Source organism: Sander vitreus, chromosome 18, assembly GCF_031162955.1.
Source record: "Sander vitreus isolate 19-12246 chromosome 18, sanVit1, whole genome shotgun sequence".
Lineage (NCBI taxonomy): Eukaryota > Metazoa > Chordata > Actinopteri > Perciformes > Percidae > Sander > Sander vitreus.
This window is the reverse complement of record NC_135872.1, coordinates 13,357,038-13,375,178: the sequence shown is the minus strand read 5'-3', so window position 1 is coordinate 13,375,178 and position 18,141 is coordinate 13,357,038. Positions and strand designations below refer to the sequence as shown.

The window sequence follows — 18,141 nt, the reverse complement described above, 5'->3', positions numbered from 1 at the left end:
AATGCAGAATGTTTACTAAATGTTATGCAGCTGGTTTGTGAACAGCACTTAGAGGCATGGAAGAAAAAAACAAACAGGAAAAAAGGCGAAACATAAAAATCAAGCAAGCAGCACCAGTCTTTTTTTTTTTCTTCTTTTTTTTAAATTAGTGGCTTTTATTCCACAACTTAAATCTCAATGGCAGATTGCACGCTTTACTGGTAAAACCTGAATGGCACATACACACATACAAAGGAAACCCAGCAGTTACACTGGATCCCAACAGATACAGAAAGAAGGTTTGACAGAGCAGTGATTTATGAGTTATGGAGCTGTTAAAAAGCATGTTCTGCGTGAAAGAAAGAAAGCATACACTCTTAAGCAGGAGGATAGAGCGGTTTCAAAAATAAAGAAAAAGAAATTTCACAAATAAGACCTCAAACTTTTATAACCAGAACTCTTACAATCTATATTATATATACTAAATATTTTCAGCCATTTCTTTAGGCACATACTGTACGATTGTTGATGGTCAGGAAAGTGACAAATTGAAATGGTATGAAGACATTATTTAAATGGAAGCTGTAATCTGTTACCTGACTAGTACATTTTTCTTTTTATAAAAATCACCACTACAAAAGAAACATTTATCAACATGCTACTCTGCAGGCTCTTTTTCTATATTAAAAACACTTAACAGAAATACTCTCTGAGCCCATAATCATCCTCCCGGTATCCTCCTTTTACCAGCCTCGCATTCACATGCGGAAGAGGTGAAAATCTGAGTCCATGACTGGGCAGAGAGTTTGTTCTCATCAGAACAGTTCTGTGCATGGGGGAGGATCTCTCCCTCTGAGCTCCCAGCATTGTGGGGTGGACTAGGCTTAGTGGTCTTGGACCTGGCTCCCTCTCAGTTACAATTGGACTTTGGCACTGATGACACAGAATGCCTATAGGATGGAAAGAGTGGTGAAGAAAGGGGAGTGAAAGAATAGTTACATTTTATGGAGTATGAGGTGATAAGGGGTTCTTTCTTTAGGGGTTCTTTCTCTAGAGCACCCATACTAGAGAGGAAAGGTGAGGTTTGGGTGAAGATATGGAAGCAAAAGGAGCTGTTTGATTGGCAGGCGCTGGTCCAGGGAGTGAGACGGGCGAGGTGTTGCAGAAGCATGGCAAGAGATGGAGCAGAGGCGGAAACCCACAGAGGAAAAAGGCGAAGGAGTTGCTGTGGCACTACAGTGGAGCTAGACTAGACCAAGACTAGGTCTTAGCCTTGGATCTCAGTGGTCTAGACTACGGAAAGCTATCATTACCATTCTCCAGGTTCTCATTGCTCTCGTAGCACCCAGAGTCTCGCGGGGAGTCTCCCACCAGGCCCTGACCCTCGTTCAGCAGCTTCTCCTGGGAGCCCGACAGGCCGCTGCGCTCTGGATCACTGCTGCCTGAAAATACAAGGAAACACAGAAAATAGCAGCATCATCAACATAAGAGTTGAATGTTATTCCATGATTGTAAAATACATTTTTTTTATTAGATAGCGCTGGTGGAAAAACAGTGGAGAGCAGCAGCTCATGGTCAACGATGTCTTGACCTCAAAGCCAGGGTACCCCATTTAAAAATGATTACTTCTTAAAAATATATCACTATTTTCCCCGATATTTGTCACCATAAATTAAGTTTTATTTGATTTTGAAGTTCAGTTGATTTTAATTTGCACCTACTTTAAAGGTTTTGCCACACAGCTGAACTGTATGCTGAATAAAGATTATTGGGGAAAAAACCCCAACTCCAAGCATGTGCATGCTGCAAGGTTGAAGTTGGCAACTTGTTTGAGTAAATATGACAGTCTTCAGTAAGCAAATATGCAGCCGCATAGGGACACATTCATGGGTTCCTGCAAATAATCTTTCAAGGAAAGGGAGTAGATTTAGGTTAGAATTTCCAGTAAACACCAGGATCTTAATTCCAGGTCTTCAACCCTCATCAAAATACAGATATGATACATCTTCTATACAGCCAGGAGCGATTGTTTTTTCTGAGTCTACTTACTGTCGTACTCCTGTAACAGCTCTACGGCGGTGAGCAGCACGGCTCTGTGCTGAGGATCTCTAATGTTCAGCTCATCTAGGTCATCCTCTTCTAATAACTTGAACGTGTCCAGGTCCTCGTAGCCGTTGAACAGAAAAGTGGGCATGTGCTCCTGCATGACATAAATGTTATATCTGAGTTTAGGTTTCTTTTGAGGTGTCAATGATGGTGTCTAAAAAAATACACTAGACTAAAGAAAAACACACTTTGGATCTAAGTCATGGGGCTAGTGACAAAAACTTTGGGGTAGAAGCATAGAATACAAACACAGAGGTGGGGTATGGAGAGTAGGGAACACTTGTCATCTGCTCATAATTTCCCATGCACACTGTGTATTTTTACATGACTGGTGAGCCAAATCTAACTGCTATTTAGATTTATTTTTTTAGATGACACGTAATCACTTTAAGTCATGACTAATTCAGTTATGGTTGCCTCAACTGTCAGCACAAACTCATGTTCAGTCATGTTGACAGACACGCAAAATTGAGTTATAGCAACATTAGCGAGTTAGCCGTACCAATCAAGCACCAGCGTGGAGTGTGTGGCCAGCTAGCTGTTCTAGCTGTGACCAAAATGGCAAACAGGACTTGGAAGGGAAACCCGCCAGCGTAATGTGGTAACAAGAAGAACCGAAGGTGGAGACGATTACATCCAAGTATTCCTCAACCGCAGAAGACGGTTTTACACACTTACACAAGCAAGCACAAAAGCTAGTCACCCAAACCACCGTGTTATCTGAGCGAGTGCAGGCAAAGAAAATACTTTAAAATCTAGCTGACACCATCATTCAACACACTCGTAACTGCTTCCACTTTGAATATTGCTTGGCTCTATGTTTGTGTGACCCACACACTTTGTTGGATGAATACATAGACTGTGTGTGACCAACAAGACCATCAATTACAATGGTGGAGTCCATACAGAAAGAACTGCATGTCCCTGTTGTATTCCTGCTGGATGATGCAGAACTAAACAAAGGACCACCAACTAATACAAACACAGGCAGCCGTGTCCTCTCACTTACAGTATCTTTTGTCTTTTTGGCCTGTCGAAAACCTAAAACACGTTCCAAAGCTTATTTGGCCGAGGACCCATCTAGCCCAAACGTTACAGGGGTGTGGAGATTTACAAATTATGGTTACAAACAGGCACTGTTGATGTGTAGTCCAAATGTTGGCTTGCCAGTTTAACCAAATGCTACTTAGCATTTCCAAAAGTACACAACAACAATATTCTCACTCCTTTGATGTATGACATCACAATTACAGTATAACTAATATAGTATTTATATCACCAACAGAGGCGATTCCAGGATTTTTTAAGAGGCGTGGCACCATTTGCCGAATGGAAAGGCAGTGATTGGCAGAACAGGCAGCAAAGTGACAGTAGTCTGATCCAATAAAAAAAACAGAAACTTGAGAAAAGAAAAAATCTACAGTGCAAAAAATAAGTGAGGCACTCTTAAGCAGTGAAAACTTTTCTTAACATTTACCTACAAAAAAGTCCCCCTCTACAAACAAACAACATTTTGCGATTGTCAAACAAATTGGTAATGGGGCCAACAAAAAATGACTCCTTGAAGATCTTGAAGAATTTTGTTCTCTTTGTCGGCACCTATGGCGATAAGCAGTAACGCCAGGTGTGTCGCCTGTGTGACGTCATTCAGTTTGCAGACTGGAAAAAAAACGTATGTCGCGTCACACACAAGTGAGTTGAACAGCGAGTCTGTTGCGTTAGCGTCGCCTACCCTCTCTCGTGGACCAATTACTGCTGGGTAATGGAAAACGCATCACTAACTGCGAGTCACTTTTAATATTACCCAGAAATGTCGCCACAGACACCCAGGTAGTAAAACTGACAATGAAAGGGCTTTAATCAGTGGACCATGTTACCTCATGCAGCCATAGATAGTGACTTAACAGACATTTATTTGAATGAAAGTCTTCGAGATTATTACTTTAAACTAGTTTTAAAAAAATGTAGATGAATGTTCTTACTGTAATACTAGATAGTTTATACTTTAATTAAGCTTCATTGTATTTGCTGTAATGTTTATGATTGGTCTTGTTCATGAAATGAGCAAAAACATTTAGGTTTATCTTGAAAGATGTCTAGACCAGTGTGTCAACCATGGAAAAGATCACTTCACCAGCACAAATCAAGGACAAGAGTAGTTAAAATACCCAAATACTGTACATTGGCTGCAAACTGGAAACTCTAAAATGTGTTTAAAAAGTGTTTAGTGTAACTCTCCCACTCCAGGAATCTGGTGGTGACTAAGGGGACATGAGCGCTCCGATGCACTTGTAACACCCAGACTCACAGCTTCGGAAGCCTATGCTGTAACATCAATAATGCACTCTGGATCTTTAATCTGTGACTTGGCCATTAGGCTGGCCAGACATAAAACACACAACCCACAAAGTCTTTTTTTCTCTATTTGGGGAAGTGATGCCTGCTGGCTGCCTGAGTGGGAGGACAAGATACCAAGCTCACAGCTATGATAAAAGATGAGAGTTGGTTGTTGGGGCGTGGTCGTGAGAATGTGGGTGTTAATGTTTATGCATCAGTGCCAGATCAAACACCCTAAGCTGTGCAGCCTGTAATTGCCTACACTATATTTATATCTGCTTGTCTGCAAACGGCTAAAACAATATTTTCATTTACTTCTTAAGATTTGTTTTCTCCTATTTAGATTCCAGATCGGTGGGATTTCCAGGTTTTTGGACAATTCATTGATTTCTGCAAAGTTACAATGAACAAAATCAGTGCAGGTTATTACGCTTTACTGCCACTGAAAACGTAATTGACAGTGTGACGCTTAACCTAAAAATCCAATACATTTGGTATTCAATGCATGGCAATATACTGTACTGTACCTTAAGGTTGATGCGCTCCAGCAGCTCCTCCACTGATGTGGGTTTGGGTGGTCGGCCCTTCCTCCTCCTCCTCACAGGCCTCTTGGGCTTCTCCTCTTCTTCACTCAGCACGTCCACATAGATGAACTTGAAGGTGCCCACTTTGTTGTTCAGCAGGCCCATCCACGTACCCATGGGTGGCTTACTGATAATGTCAATCACATCACCACGCTGAAAAATCACAATGACAAGAATTCATGAAGAATGAACCAACATTTACACTCACATTTTGACCATGTGGGTTGTTCAAAAACATTGGGACTAGCTTGGAAAAACTGAACCGTTAAAGTAAAAGAGTATTAAAGAGTGACATGCTCAGCTCCCCAACATCAGCATTCAGGTCTGTACAAAGTCAATTCCATGTACCAATGTGTGGTTTACCTTCAGTTTGAGGGAGTCAGAGTCGTAGGGGCTGGGGGTGAAGTCTGTATGGACTCGGGCGCGGCCACAGAACGGCCCTCTATAAGGCGGCTCTTCGTCATCACCATCCTCTGACTTCACACTTTCTCTGTTGCTGGCTGACGAGTCAGTGGTGCTCACTGTCTGACCACCTGGACACAAACACACACACATGGAGATTTATATAAGTTATAACATGACTGATCACTAAATAATATGATGCATGTATCAAGTAGCTTTTCAAGACTATTTTGATCTTATTTTTTCTACGTTTTTGTGCCTGCAGTGAGCGGGAAACTTATATTACAGATCCTGGGAGACGCTGAGCATTTTCCGCACATTTCCTTCTGTATCTGAGGGAAGGAAATCGTGTTGACGTGTGGGAATCCGAGAGGAAAGACTTCCTACCTAATCATTACTGTATGTTTGCCTGCGTGTTTGCATGCATGTTCTATGGCTTCGAATTAAGTCGGCCAAGTCTTCAATTCACCCTGAGCTTGGAAAATTGAGAGTAGTTATTCACAAAGAAGTGACGGAAAAAAACAGGTTGAAGTAATCAGAAGTTGTAATTAGATAAGAGGGTCACTTGAAAACTATGAGATCACGACACATGAGGCAGCTGGTGGGACTGGGTGTGAGAGAGAATTGCTCTTCTTGGCCGTCACTCCTCAAAAATCATAATTGGTATACATGTAATGTGAGAAGGTTAAGTAGTCTGTATGCATTTGAAATAAACACCAGAAAGCTGCAATTGTTACGAGCACCACCTAGTGTTAAACATTGTTCAATTGTCAATTTAAGCTATACACTAAATAACAACTTTACTTGCATACAATTTTTACATGAGAAATATGATGTACTGACACTATAGAACTACATGACTGTACCAGTCTTAAAAAGCTAAAATAAAATAATGGTACTTGTCTTACTCATTGAACTCTGTCCGCTGAGTGAACTATGCAGACTTTCCACCGAGCCTCCGGCCTTCAGCTTTGGCTTCTCCAGAGAGTCGGTGTCAGGCTGAGGGGACTGAGGGGAGCCAGGGGCTCCATCCGGACTGGACTAAAAGACAGAAAGAGAGGGGGAGATGCAGAGGGGTAATGAAAAGACATGGGGGGAGATACAAAGGAAATGTCGTGCAGTTAAGAGATGAACGAATGTGAGAGATGGGAAAGCGTGGTTAAGAGTTTGAAATATGGGGGAAATGATGGAAACAAAGGAAAGATGAAGATCAAAAAAAAGAATTGCTTTGCACTATCTTGCATGTTTGTCTAGTGATGAAGCAACAACATTCAGCAACATCCTACATCATTATGTATTGTAATGTGTTTTGTTTATTTCAGTTATCCACTAGGTGGCATTGTGGTCTATAAAATGGCCATGGTTGAGCCATTGTCACATGGCAATTAATTTTTTTTCTACAACCAATGGCTCCATTACTCATGCCAGGACATATGGATCACAGTGTTGAGACCACCATGATGGACAGTAATGAACTGTGCATTAATAACACATTCTACAAGGCAACATCAAACTCTAGGGCTCGACAGGCCACTTGTAAAGCCACTGGATGCCCAGAAAAATTAGGCCAGTGCAGATGAGACAGCCATTATGCTCTCTCACACTTCAAGTCTCCATTTCCTGAAAGCTCGCCTCTGGGAAACTTGCATCACTCCATGAGCTCAGCATGAAGCACACACTCCACCCTACACATTGGGCTCAGGGAGAGCAGAGAGAAATCCAAATGTGTGTGTGTTTTAGTGCTCTCTGTTTATTCTGTAACTAACACAAATACTCCCACCCACTCACAGCCTGTGGACAGAATATGTGGCTTACACTGCAAAACATCCTCTAAATGTTTGCAGAACATGTTTTATTTCTTTACAGCTGCGCTTGGCTTACTGTTTTAAGGATTAAAGGCATAACGTGTGGATTTGTGGGTCTGTTTGTTTTAGCTGCTCCATTTAAAAAAAAAGTAAGGTTTGACTAGGTTTACATACCTCATTTGCCATAAAATCAATGCAAACCTACAACATTTTCAACCTGATCTAAACTTCCTACAAATAAAGCATTCAGAAATTGCATCTGTGTGTTTATGTGTGTGACCAAGTGTGTTTATGTCTTACCTGCTCAGACAAGGAGCTGCTGTACTTCTTCGACATGCGTTTCCTCATCGTCTCCTTGACTGACTTGACCTTCTTGCCCAGTGAGATCCGAGACGTGGTGGGGGACTTGACCACTTCTCTGTATATGGCCTCCTGTTCTTTATTCTGTGATTATAAGAAGGACAGGGATAATGGAAAAGGATGGACAGAGAGGACGGAGAGGAAGGAGATGACAGAAAGAGAAAAAGAGAGATGGAGGATGAATCAGGGGAGAGGCAAAAAGAAGACAAAAGGGCAAACAAAAAGAAAAAAACGGAAGAGAAAAGGTGATTTAGTGTGACAGGAGAGTTCAGCTTGTCCTCCTTACAGCCTCTTCTAATTTTACAAGCTGCCAGCACTTACATTGGCCTCGCAGCCCGCGTTGACCACATGGAGTGAACGGTTAGACAGGTCAAAGCCTCCGAAGCTGCATGTTCTCTGTGGGATAGCCAAAACACAATCAAATGAGTCACATTCAGAAGGCCACGTTACAGGAACTCCCCATCCACACCCACTGAGGGGTCAACTCACAATGATTCATGCTTAACACAACACAGGCAACACTTTGATTAATGTACATGGGTATATGGTTTGTATATATGCAGGGGCATGATGTCATATGGGACCTGTGGACAGCCAACAGACATGATGTAGCACAAACTGTTATATGAGCTCCTCTTTAAAATTGTGAGTTAATGTACAGTCCAAGGCAAATGAGCTGTTATATTGACTGTGGAGAGCTCCAACAAGTTGCTCATATGCTTTAACGCTTGAATCCCTGGAGAAAATATTGGATACAATTAAAGCTTTCTTGATGTGGCCAAGCTAAAATATATAGTTATACTTTTACAAGTGAAGGTATGTATATTCATTGCATTTCAGCCTGATGCAAAACGTTTTGTGGTTAATTATGAGAAATGCAAAACGGGGCTTAGTATGCAAACATGCACAACATATAGGTTGCTTAGAGCCGACAATATGTTATTCTCATCAGAAACATTTTTAGGGAGAGTAAATTGTTTCTGCTGAGAGGACAGGGTGATATGGAGATTATTTTCTTGACTTTATAGGTCAACAGCAAGATAAGGGGTAGACACAAAAGGGGAACTGTGACATGAAAGGAAAAAAGAGATCCAGGATCTTATCACTGAGCTGGCTTTGACTTTTTGAATCCTCCCTAAGCTCTGCAGTAGGTCACACACAAACATGTAGACACAGACATTCACATACACATTTGCCAAAAAACACTCTTGGTTCAAGTGGGGCACTTGATGGCATTTCTCCTTTGCTTCAAAAGCCATCACTTCTAAACTACTCGGCTAAACCCACACAAACCCTGGACGAGGATCCTTCATGTGAGGAAATAGTTTTTTTTATTAGATGTCCACAGCTGCAGTCCACATCACAACTTCCCAGGAAAAGCACAGTTTGGAGAACAAACATGATTGAAGCAACGTCCAAAACAAAGAACTCTGAATGTGATGGTGATGTTCGATGAAATGGACATGCACCCAGAAAAAAAAATGTCTCTCAAAGATAATTATAGGAAAGAAAAAAGAAGAAAAAAATCACATCTGCAACCATAGAGGCACGGGCCAAAAAAGAACACGAAAAGCAACAGAAAAAAAGTGGATCTTTTTGGAGCGTTTTAAGATGAGAACGACCTCCGGTGATTTCACTTGAACACGATAGGATTCAGGTACCCTCAAAGCTGCAGGATAGCTCCACTATATCACCACCTCGAGTATGTGTCACTACTTCTTTTGATACACATAGGCTATTTCATACATGTGGGGAACAAGTGAGTTTCCAGCAATGCAACCAGACTTTTTTTCATGCTATAACATGACATGTTTTCAAGTTATAAACTTGCATTTTAAATTCACTGTAGTATGAATCAGTGTGTGTGTATATATATATATATATATATATATATATATATATATATATATATATATATATATATATATATATATTTATTAGCATATGTAGTTTAGCGGAGTTTCTATTGTTTTCATTTTTTGGGTATACTCAGCCTTACAAAAAATAATTTTTAAAGTTGATCATCATAAAGACCATTCAGTCACTTAAGTGCAAGGCTATTCATTGAAAACATCTGAGGCTACGTGCTGTGCAGTTCTAAGAATGAACAGCTTCAAGCTTGTACAACATCGCTTTTGCCCACAGGGATCAGAGTGACTGTTTCACTGTTCTTCAGGAATCTGACATTTATAAAAAGGCACATAAAACCTCTGCTGTAACTTAACCTCTTAAGTGGGCCACTGCACATTCTATAATAATTTCATATTCAGCTAATATGAAAAAGGTTTAAAGCCAAAGGCATTCACTTAAAAGGTCATAGAAGATGACAATCCTCTCAGAGCAGTTACGTCTGCGACAGCTGCATGCATTGAGGAGTCATTTGACCTGGCATGCGTGTGTTGCGTTTGCGCTGTATCTTCCCCTATAACCTCTGAGCTATTCTGCAACTTTGAAGCACCGAGTCCTGCTCACACGAGGCGGTCGACTTAAACCTCATGGTCTGAACTCACAGACTTCTGCTGGATGCGCAAGAGCACACGCTTGGTGCAGCGGTCCACACTGGCCGCCCACTTCCTGTCTGCCTCGCGGTCCTCCTCCAATAGGCAGCGGCGCTCAGCGCGGCTGAGGGTAACCGGGCGGACCAGCTGGGCCCAGTTGAGGTGACCGTACAGGCTCCGTTCTACCACATAGGTGATGTTCAGCTCACTGACTGCCGTTCGACCACGCAGCCTGCGAGAGGGGAACACCCAGCCCCCTCCCCCACTTCCAAAACCTTTTGATTTGGCTACATCACAGCGGGCAGGGGAGGAGGGGGTGAGAGACAGAGGGGAGATAGGGGTCTTGGCATTGCGTGAGCGTTGGTACAGTAGGTGTTTGGTGGAGTAAGCATAGTTGGGATCAGGTTTCCGGTGTGTCCAGCTGCCATGGTGCCGGTTGGCAGGTTGGTGTTTGGGGCTGCCTTGTAGACCGTCATCCACGGAGATCAGGAGGCGGGACTGGGCATGGGGTTTGGGGCGGGGTTTGGTGAGGCCATAGTAGGCGTAGAGAGCCTCGTTGTTACTTACCCCATGGGAGATGGAGCTGAGGGCCTTCCGCATCTCGCCGTCGGTGGTAGAGCGTGAGAGCTTTCCTTCGTCGTCCAATCCACAGCCATCCAGCTCTGAGAAGGAAGAGCCACTACCTCCAACGCCGGAGTTGGAACCTCCCAGGCCCCCAGAGCCAACTGGGGTTCTCCTGGGGGGCCGGATGAGTCCGTGGTTACTGGAAGATTTACTGAAGGTTTTTACCAGCTTGTGTCCGGACCAGGTGTCTAGGCTGCTGGAGGAAGGGGAGTTGGTCAGACTGTCTGTGTCTCCATCCAGAGAGAGTTCATCCTGGGTGAGGGAGGGCAGGGAGAGCTCCTGGGGCAAAGGGGGCCTCTTTAGGACCCCTGTATACAGAGCTGTGTTGTCCTCACAGGTGGGTGGCGCCCCCAGATTTAGAAAATCTAAAGAAAAAGAAGAGGACAGAAACCTTAGATAGTTTGTTACTCAGGAGGATTTAGAAATCAGATTCTGAGTAGTCCCATGACCCAACAGTGGTTTTCCAAACCACAGCGAGCCAGCAGAAATGTAAAAACACATTCTTATAGTCTGAGTATTAGGCAAAACCCATGATAGATGAAAATGAATCCTACTTTTAACACACAAGTCATTCATTTCCAATACCGCTCTGTTGGAAACAAATTTTACTGCGACTGAACTTCAACTTCATTTTAGTGATGACAAACAGCTCAATTTAGTGCTCAAAACTTGATATTTAACATCCATTTTTTTTAAAAGTAATGCAAGCAGACTTTATGTGTATACACAGTAGAAGCATGATGCCTCAAACAGAGACCTTAATGTGAGACGGAAATTAAAACACGTCAACATCAATTGGCTGATATAAACAAACGTGTAAATGTAAAAAAACATTGTAACTTTATTGAACTGTAAGATAAACAGGGATTACAAACCTTTAGAGCCATGTTTCTTGCCCTCCTCCACCTTTATGAGTTTTTTCCTGACCCGGCGTGTAGAGTTAACCAGCTTGTGAAGCCGTTTGAACTTCACAGAGTCCTCTGATTGCTCATCGTCTGACTGTTCACGAGACTGCTGGGACAGAGAGATAAGAGGGAGGGATGATATAATAAAAAGGGATGGACAGTCAAACATTTCTCAATTAAATAAACCTTTAAAAAGACACATGGGTAAAAGCAGGTGGTTCTTCTACAGCATAAACATTTCATTAATGCAAGTGTAACAGAAATGTTTTGTCTTGAATTCTTTTGATATAAAAAAGTTGTCGGAAAATGAAACACAAACTTTGACGCTGTTATAATGCGACAAATGGGAGCATTGTTTAGGGTGAAGTCAAAGTTAGTGAGGTGAGAAATGGAGGATTGAAGGGATGGCATCGTGTGAAGTTCATATTCATAGTAAACACTGAAAAAATTAACCAGATGAAACAGTAATTTGAAAAAATGGTTCAACTGAATGACACAATGGATCAGTATAACAATAAATGGTCTGTTTGGTGTTATTATGTTGCCTCTACATTGATGACCACTGCATTTAAACTCTCTGCACTGTGTAGTGGAGTGGAAAAGAGACCCAATAATGAAGTCACAAACAGTTTCATCACTTACACAAACAAACACCCTACTCCCAACTGAAGCACACACAAACTCCCCGAGCTGTATGTGTATGCATATGTGTGAGCATAGTCTCGCTATGGCCTCCATGTGATGGTGGTGATGACGATGCTGATTTGTCGAGCTTTGGCCTGAAGATTGTCTGGCAGGAACTGCCATCATTATCATGGAGCTCAAACAACTTCATTTGTTTATATTTGCCACATGGTTTCCACAGCAACACCACTTCTCTTGTCAAACGCTGCCAGTTCCACAGTCGAGGGTGACTGCATCGCTTGCAAAGAGACACACAAGCATGCATGCAACACAAAACTAGACAGAGCAGGCCTGCAGGGCTCAGCTCTCTGTCTTATACAATGCAGCTCTGAAGCTAACAAGGAAGAAACCGCTTTCTTGCTGTTGTTGACCACATGCCTGGCTCAGAGGCTGCTGAAATACAGTAGGGATGATGTTAATAAGTGTGGCTTGGTTGGAGCAAACAGATCTGACAGTGTCCACAAATCCTTGATGGCGCCAAACCACCTTAGCAACATCATGGTATTTTGATTCCTGCAGGCGTGGCAGTGTTAAAAAACCTTACCAATTATTGCCAAGTTGGAAAAGGAAACACCACATTAATCAGTGTGGCATCATGCCCACTCTATCAAACTTACCTCCCTTCACCTCCACTTCACCACTTTTAGAGATGAATGCTCAACTTGTAGGTCTTCAGTCATATCTGTTCAGCAGACCAGAACCAGGGTAGAGCCATTCATTTGGCCTCTGACAAAACTGCAGAAATAGGCTCTGAAAACCCATAAATCCAGTGCCCCTCAGCCCAGTTCTTCCTGACAATCCCTCAACTGAACCACACAATTCTGGCTACAGTTGGTGACTCCTTCAACTTTCCATTTGCTCTGGATGATTGCCGAGTGTATTAGCTTCAGATAATGTAATGTAATAACAAGTCTGTGTCAGAGAGGACTGATAAAAGAGGTCAAAAGGCTGTGAGATCACCAAAGGTTGGATTGGAGTCCACTACTGTATCTTGGTTCCTCTTAATAACTGTTATTAAGAAGTGTCTCGTAAGAAGTTATGTGTGGGAATAACTATGTGCAGGATGACTGCCTTAGTAATTTCATAGTTAACCCACATGATTTGTGATTCTTCTTTGAGTGAAAGACGAAGAAAAGGACTATGAGATGGTAAAGAGGTGACAATGATATACAAGTCCTAACCCAGTTCTGAACACTATTCATTCAAATGAACACAAACAGGGTAAGTGAGAGAGAAAGAGAGAGAGAGAGAGAGAGAGAGAGAGAGAGAGAATAAGAGGCCATGAATCAGGCAGGGCTGAAAGGCCGGCATAACTTTGGAGATGCAGTTAAACTTAAAAAACTACAAACCAACATCCTCATGGTGCACATACAAAATCTTTCTGTCCCCCCGCACCACAAAAACAGAACAATCATAAAAGAAACTAATTCAAACAGTTAAGAGTACCAATGTGTCTTAAAACTTACCACCTCATTTAAAACGGCAGGGTACCGCTTTCTGTGTTAACATCCAACAGGCTAGGAAGAGTGTGTCCCTCAAATCCATAATGCGCCGACCACATTGTCATGCATGCATAATCCAAAATAAAATCTTTGCCCGTGTGCACATGCTGGCAGATACAGATGCAGCCTGTTAGTGAATTCAGCTCTGAGGAATGAGGGACTGTTTGGAAGTGCTGTGCCGAACAGCTAGCAGAGAAAAGGAGTGTTGTGCATGGAGAACAATCCCAGCATTTGAGCCCCTCTGACCCTGCCTTGGCCCCCACAACGCTAATGGCCAGCCATGGAATGTGGGCTCCGATCGCCAGAGGAAGACAGCATCAAAGAAAGGCACAGAGCAGCCAAAGATTGTAGATTGCAAACATGTCAGCTGCATGTATGAACTGTATATTAACATGTCTGTATAGAGGCACACATGCAGACACGGAAAACTGTTACTTATTTGAATTTGAGAATGACTTAATTCCATTCATTCGGGGGGAGAGGGGGCAGTACGTGACACCAATAGAGGCCCCAGCAGAGTAGTTATATTTCCTGAAGTGGCCAAATTTGGAACTCAGGGCAAGAGGGGACACAGAACTCCCCCCTTTTCAGGGCCTTGGTGTAAGTGCAAAGTCTTTATCTTCCCTATTTTTCTGTCCCTTGTTTCCTCTTTGCCTCCAGCTCTGGCATTTGTTCATAGCCTCAAGAGCCGAGTTGTGTGTTCCTCTCAACAATACTCCTTCAGTAACACTTCCATCCTCTCCCCTGTCTGTAAACCCCCCCGATCGATAAATCTTCTTCCCACAGGAAGTGAGCAACTGGCTGCAGAGGGGTAACGTGAGGGTTGACAGACTGATAAGATGATCAGCAAACTTATGCACACACACATCAAACAGCCAGATAGAACTTGAGCTATGGTTATGTATGGCATAATTAACCTATTTTTCATAAGGAAGGAAATTGTCAATCATTACGCAGAGGAAGAATTTAATAGGGACCCTCGACAATAAATATTTTTAGCATTTTTATTCATGGTTTTACTGATTCAGTTATGGTAAGTAATAGTATGTCTGCTTTTCTTGAGTTTAGAAATGCAAACCATAAAAGAGTCACACAGGCAGCTATGAATGTGTAGAGGTCAAGCACATCGGTCATTGAAGGATATTCATCCACTTAAAGGAAATAGTGACTACAGAAATGCAACCCTAGGCTGGATCTAAAGCTAAATCTGTGTGAAGGCTGTGGTGAACGTTCCATTTACTTCAACTACAAGAAACAACATGAAATGCACGTTTGTAGCTGCATAAGGTGGACAAGAGAAAATGCAAGAGACTGGTTTTATAAAATCAGAGCTGTTAAGTCGGGAATTAGTAGCCCATTTGAAAATAGCAATTATACACGTGCGGGAATTATTTTCAGAGTACTTGGAATATTTGTGTTTGGATAAACTAATCCAATTCCTCTCAAGAAAAGTGGGTCTGCATGTGAGACTGTGTCCATGCTATTCCCATATGATGCCATACTGTACAGAACTAATGAAAAACCGCAGTGACCACTGTGAATCTGCATCAGACCTGACCTACATTTAAAAAAAGATACACTCACACTCAAACTCTCTCTCGCTCTCTCTCACACACACACACACACACACACACACGAGAGATGAACTGACAGATCATCAACAAACACTGCATCCAACAGGACCCGATTGTCTGAGCTTCAGCTCCACAATACAAGGAAACCTCAGAGGTCTCGAATCACTCAAAGGAAGCCTTCTCTCCATGGATCACAGCTGAAAAAAAAATCACTGAGATTACGCTGCAAGAGGCAACAGCTATTTTGTGTGACACTCCACTTGGCTTTCTGCAAGTTACAATTACAACTGATTGATGGACAAAGAAATTTCCAAAAGACAATTTCTTTGTTACTATAGGACCCTATAAATTGACTTTGTTATAGACCTATTTCAAATGTCCATGACAGGAATAACCTGATCAATAAAATATGGAAGAGCACTCATAACATATTGCATATGTCTCATCGTGACTGCCAATTACAGCTGGGCGATATGGAAAAAAGCTAATATCACTTTATTGTTGACCAAATACCTCATTTTGCCCCGATATTGTAGGGTTGACAATTGGTGCTTACAAAAAAATATTTACACAATGAGATTTATTTTATAAATAATCATCATTAATGTGTAATATAATAACTAAGTGGGTAAAGGCAAATAATAGAAAAGCTAGAACAGTCTGGTAAGTTAAAAAAATTACATCACTTTACTGTAATGCAGCCATTAAAACCAGGAACAGATAACACTTGTGTCATATCACGATGTTACGATATCCAAAATCTAAGATGATATCCACTCTCATATCACGATATCGATATAATATCGATATATTGCTCAGCCCTACTGCCAATTAATGTGCGCAGCCTAAAAAAAAACAAGGTAAGCGAAGGGCGAAGATTTACAGAGGTAACATCCATAGTATCAAGATGCACATGACATGGTGGAGAGAATGTATGTGCAAAGGCGGATTTGTAGTTTTCCCAATGAATGAAGAGCAGAGAATGAAGGGGAAATAAATGGAGAGGAAGGCAGGATAAAAGTTGAGTAAAGGTGGTTTATGCAATGGCGTATACAAATGTCCAAAATTAAAAACATTTAAAAGGGAAGTCTATAGGCAGATAGTATTTAAAGTCTAGACATCAGTTTACAGTCATTTACATCTGAATAAACACACACATCCATGCACACAACCAACGATGGGCGGCGTCCTTCACAACCTCCTTGGCTGAAAAAAATCAAACTTAAAGTTGAGAGAGGTCGAGTGAGAGTGTTAAGAGAGGTAGAGTAAAAGGCAAGAGGTCAGGGTTTTGGGGGGTGTCGGGTTAATGGGGTGGGGGGTGTACTTACGTTGCAGTTTGAGGATTGGTTTACATTGGATGCAGATCCCTCAGTCCACTCTGCAGTGTCAGAACTGCTGGACTGTCTGCTGCGCTCATACTCCTTCAGCTACGTGGAGAAGAAGAGTTTAGAGAGGCAGAGGAACAGGGCGGGGACACCCATTCTCACCTGGCATGCTACATCTATCCATATGCTCACAGACAATTGATAGGCGCAAATTGTGTGCATTTACAGTGGTGCGAGTATACAGACAGACGAGCACACAGACATGAAGGTGGACTCAACCAGTGATGTAGTGGTAAATAAAGATCTGTAACCTGAATTTGCAAACAATCAATGAACTAAAAGTGTATTATGTTTTATACAAAGCATTAATTTAACTTAAAATATCCATATTTTTTATTTGTGTGGAATAACTTTTTGTCATGAAGATTCATGTCTGCCTTCCTGAGCACACATAAATCTTAAATAGAAAAGTGGATTAAAAAGCAGATTGAAACTATTAGGTTTATAGTCCACTACATCCCTGAACACACATACTATGTACCACTACGCTAAAAGAAGTAACATCAACTATCCACAAAAGGCTGATCAATGATTGGTTGGAAGTGTCTCAGTTTAACTGATGCTGGGATCAAGCTATTGGCCAAAAGAAAATCAAAGTTCTGGAGAAGAAAAAAAGGGTAAAAAGATTATTAACGAACTGCCTTGTGGAGAGCAGTCCAGTGCTCAAATGCAGCTGGAGTCATTCTACCCATGAGCAAGACATTACAGAAAGTGATTGACAGAAAGGAAGAAGGGAAGATCAAGAAAGGAGATGAAGAAGTTGGCACAGAAATAAAGAACAATCACCAGAAATTGATGTAAGGAAATTTAAAGGAAAGCCAAGTAATTATCCACCATGTCCACCTAGAGAGAAAAACCACAGTGCACCAGAGCATCCCCCCCAACAGATGGGGCTGTTGAGTTACTATGACCATCAACCTCGCAATTATGAACTGAACAACACACCCACACACACGCCAAGAGCTCACACCCTAAAATCCCCAGACTCCTGAACCTCTGGAAACACCAATGGTCTGGAGTTTGTGTGTGTGTGTAAAAAGGACAATGCAGGGTTAAAATGCGGGGCCTCGCACAGGTTAGTAAGAGTGAGTCGTTTTAGTAAGCCTATAGTCGGAATATGGAGCAGAAGAGAGGGAAGGCTGGAAACTAATCCAGGGTGAGGTGAAGGGATCTGGGGGTTGAAGGGAAGCTACAGGCCAGCACTTCTAAGGGAAGGGCTCGGTAAGGGGTGGGTGGGGGGTGCAACATGAGGCAGTAAGTCAGTGGAGCTTCCTACCCGAGCTAGAGCTTCTTCAACGGTGATCATCTTTTCCTTCACCATCATCATAAGTTGGATTCTCTCTTCATCACTCATGGTGATCTCACTGGCCACGTAGCCTATGTCTTCTCCTGAAGG

The 18,141-nt window shown here is 42.2% G+C and overlaps 1 protein-coding gene across 9 annotated transcripts in view; it reads right to left on the bottom strand.

Moving 5' to 3' along the window:
* Positions 1 to 18,141, bottom strand: part of sash1a (SAM and SH3 domain containing 1a) — a 166,337-nt gene that overhangs the window by 8,011 nt on the left and 140,185 nt on the right. For 4 of the 9 annotated variants that reach the window (XM_078274113.1, XM_078274120.1, XM_078274116.1 and 1 more), the window contains exons 7-17: positions 18,022 to 18,134; positions 16,689 to 16,787; positions 11,571 to 11,709; positions 10,639 to 11,060; positions 7,895 to 7,969; positions 7,514 to 7,657; positions 6,317 to 6,449; positions 5,370 to 5,539; positions 4,950 to 5,159; positions 2,029 to 2,179; positions 1,293 to 1,421 (exon numbers count right to left, since the gene is read on the bottom strand). In XM_078274113.1, the coding sequence (XP_078130239.1) occupies positions 1,293 to 1,421; positions 2,029 to 2,179; positions 4,950 to 5,159; positions 5,370 to 5,539; positions 6,317 to 6,449; positions 7,514 to 7,657; positions 7,895 to 7,969; positions 10,639 to 11,060; positions 11,571 to 11,709; positions 16,689 to 16,787; positions 18,022 to 18,134 (1,785 nt within the window). Of the gene's footprint in view, positions 1 to 1,292; positions 1,422 to 2,028; positions 2,180 to 4,949; positions 5,160 to 5,369; positions 5,540 to 6,316; positions 6,450 to 7,513; positions 7,658 to 7,894; positions 7,970 to 10,083; positions 11,061 to 11,570; positions 11,710 to 16,688; positions 16,788 to 18,021; positions 18,135 to 18,141 lie in introns of all 9 variants that reach the window. The other 5 variants (XM_078274114.1, XM_078274117.1, XM_078274115.1 and 2 more) reach the window with 3 other exon arrangements.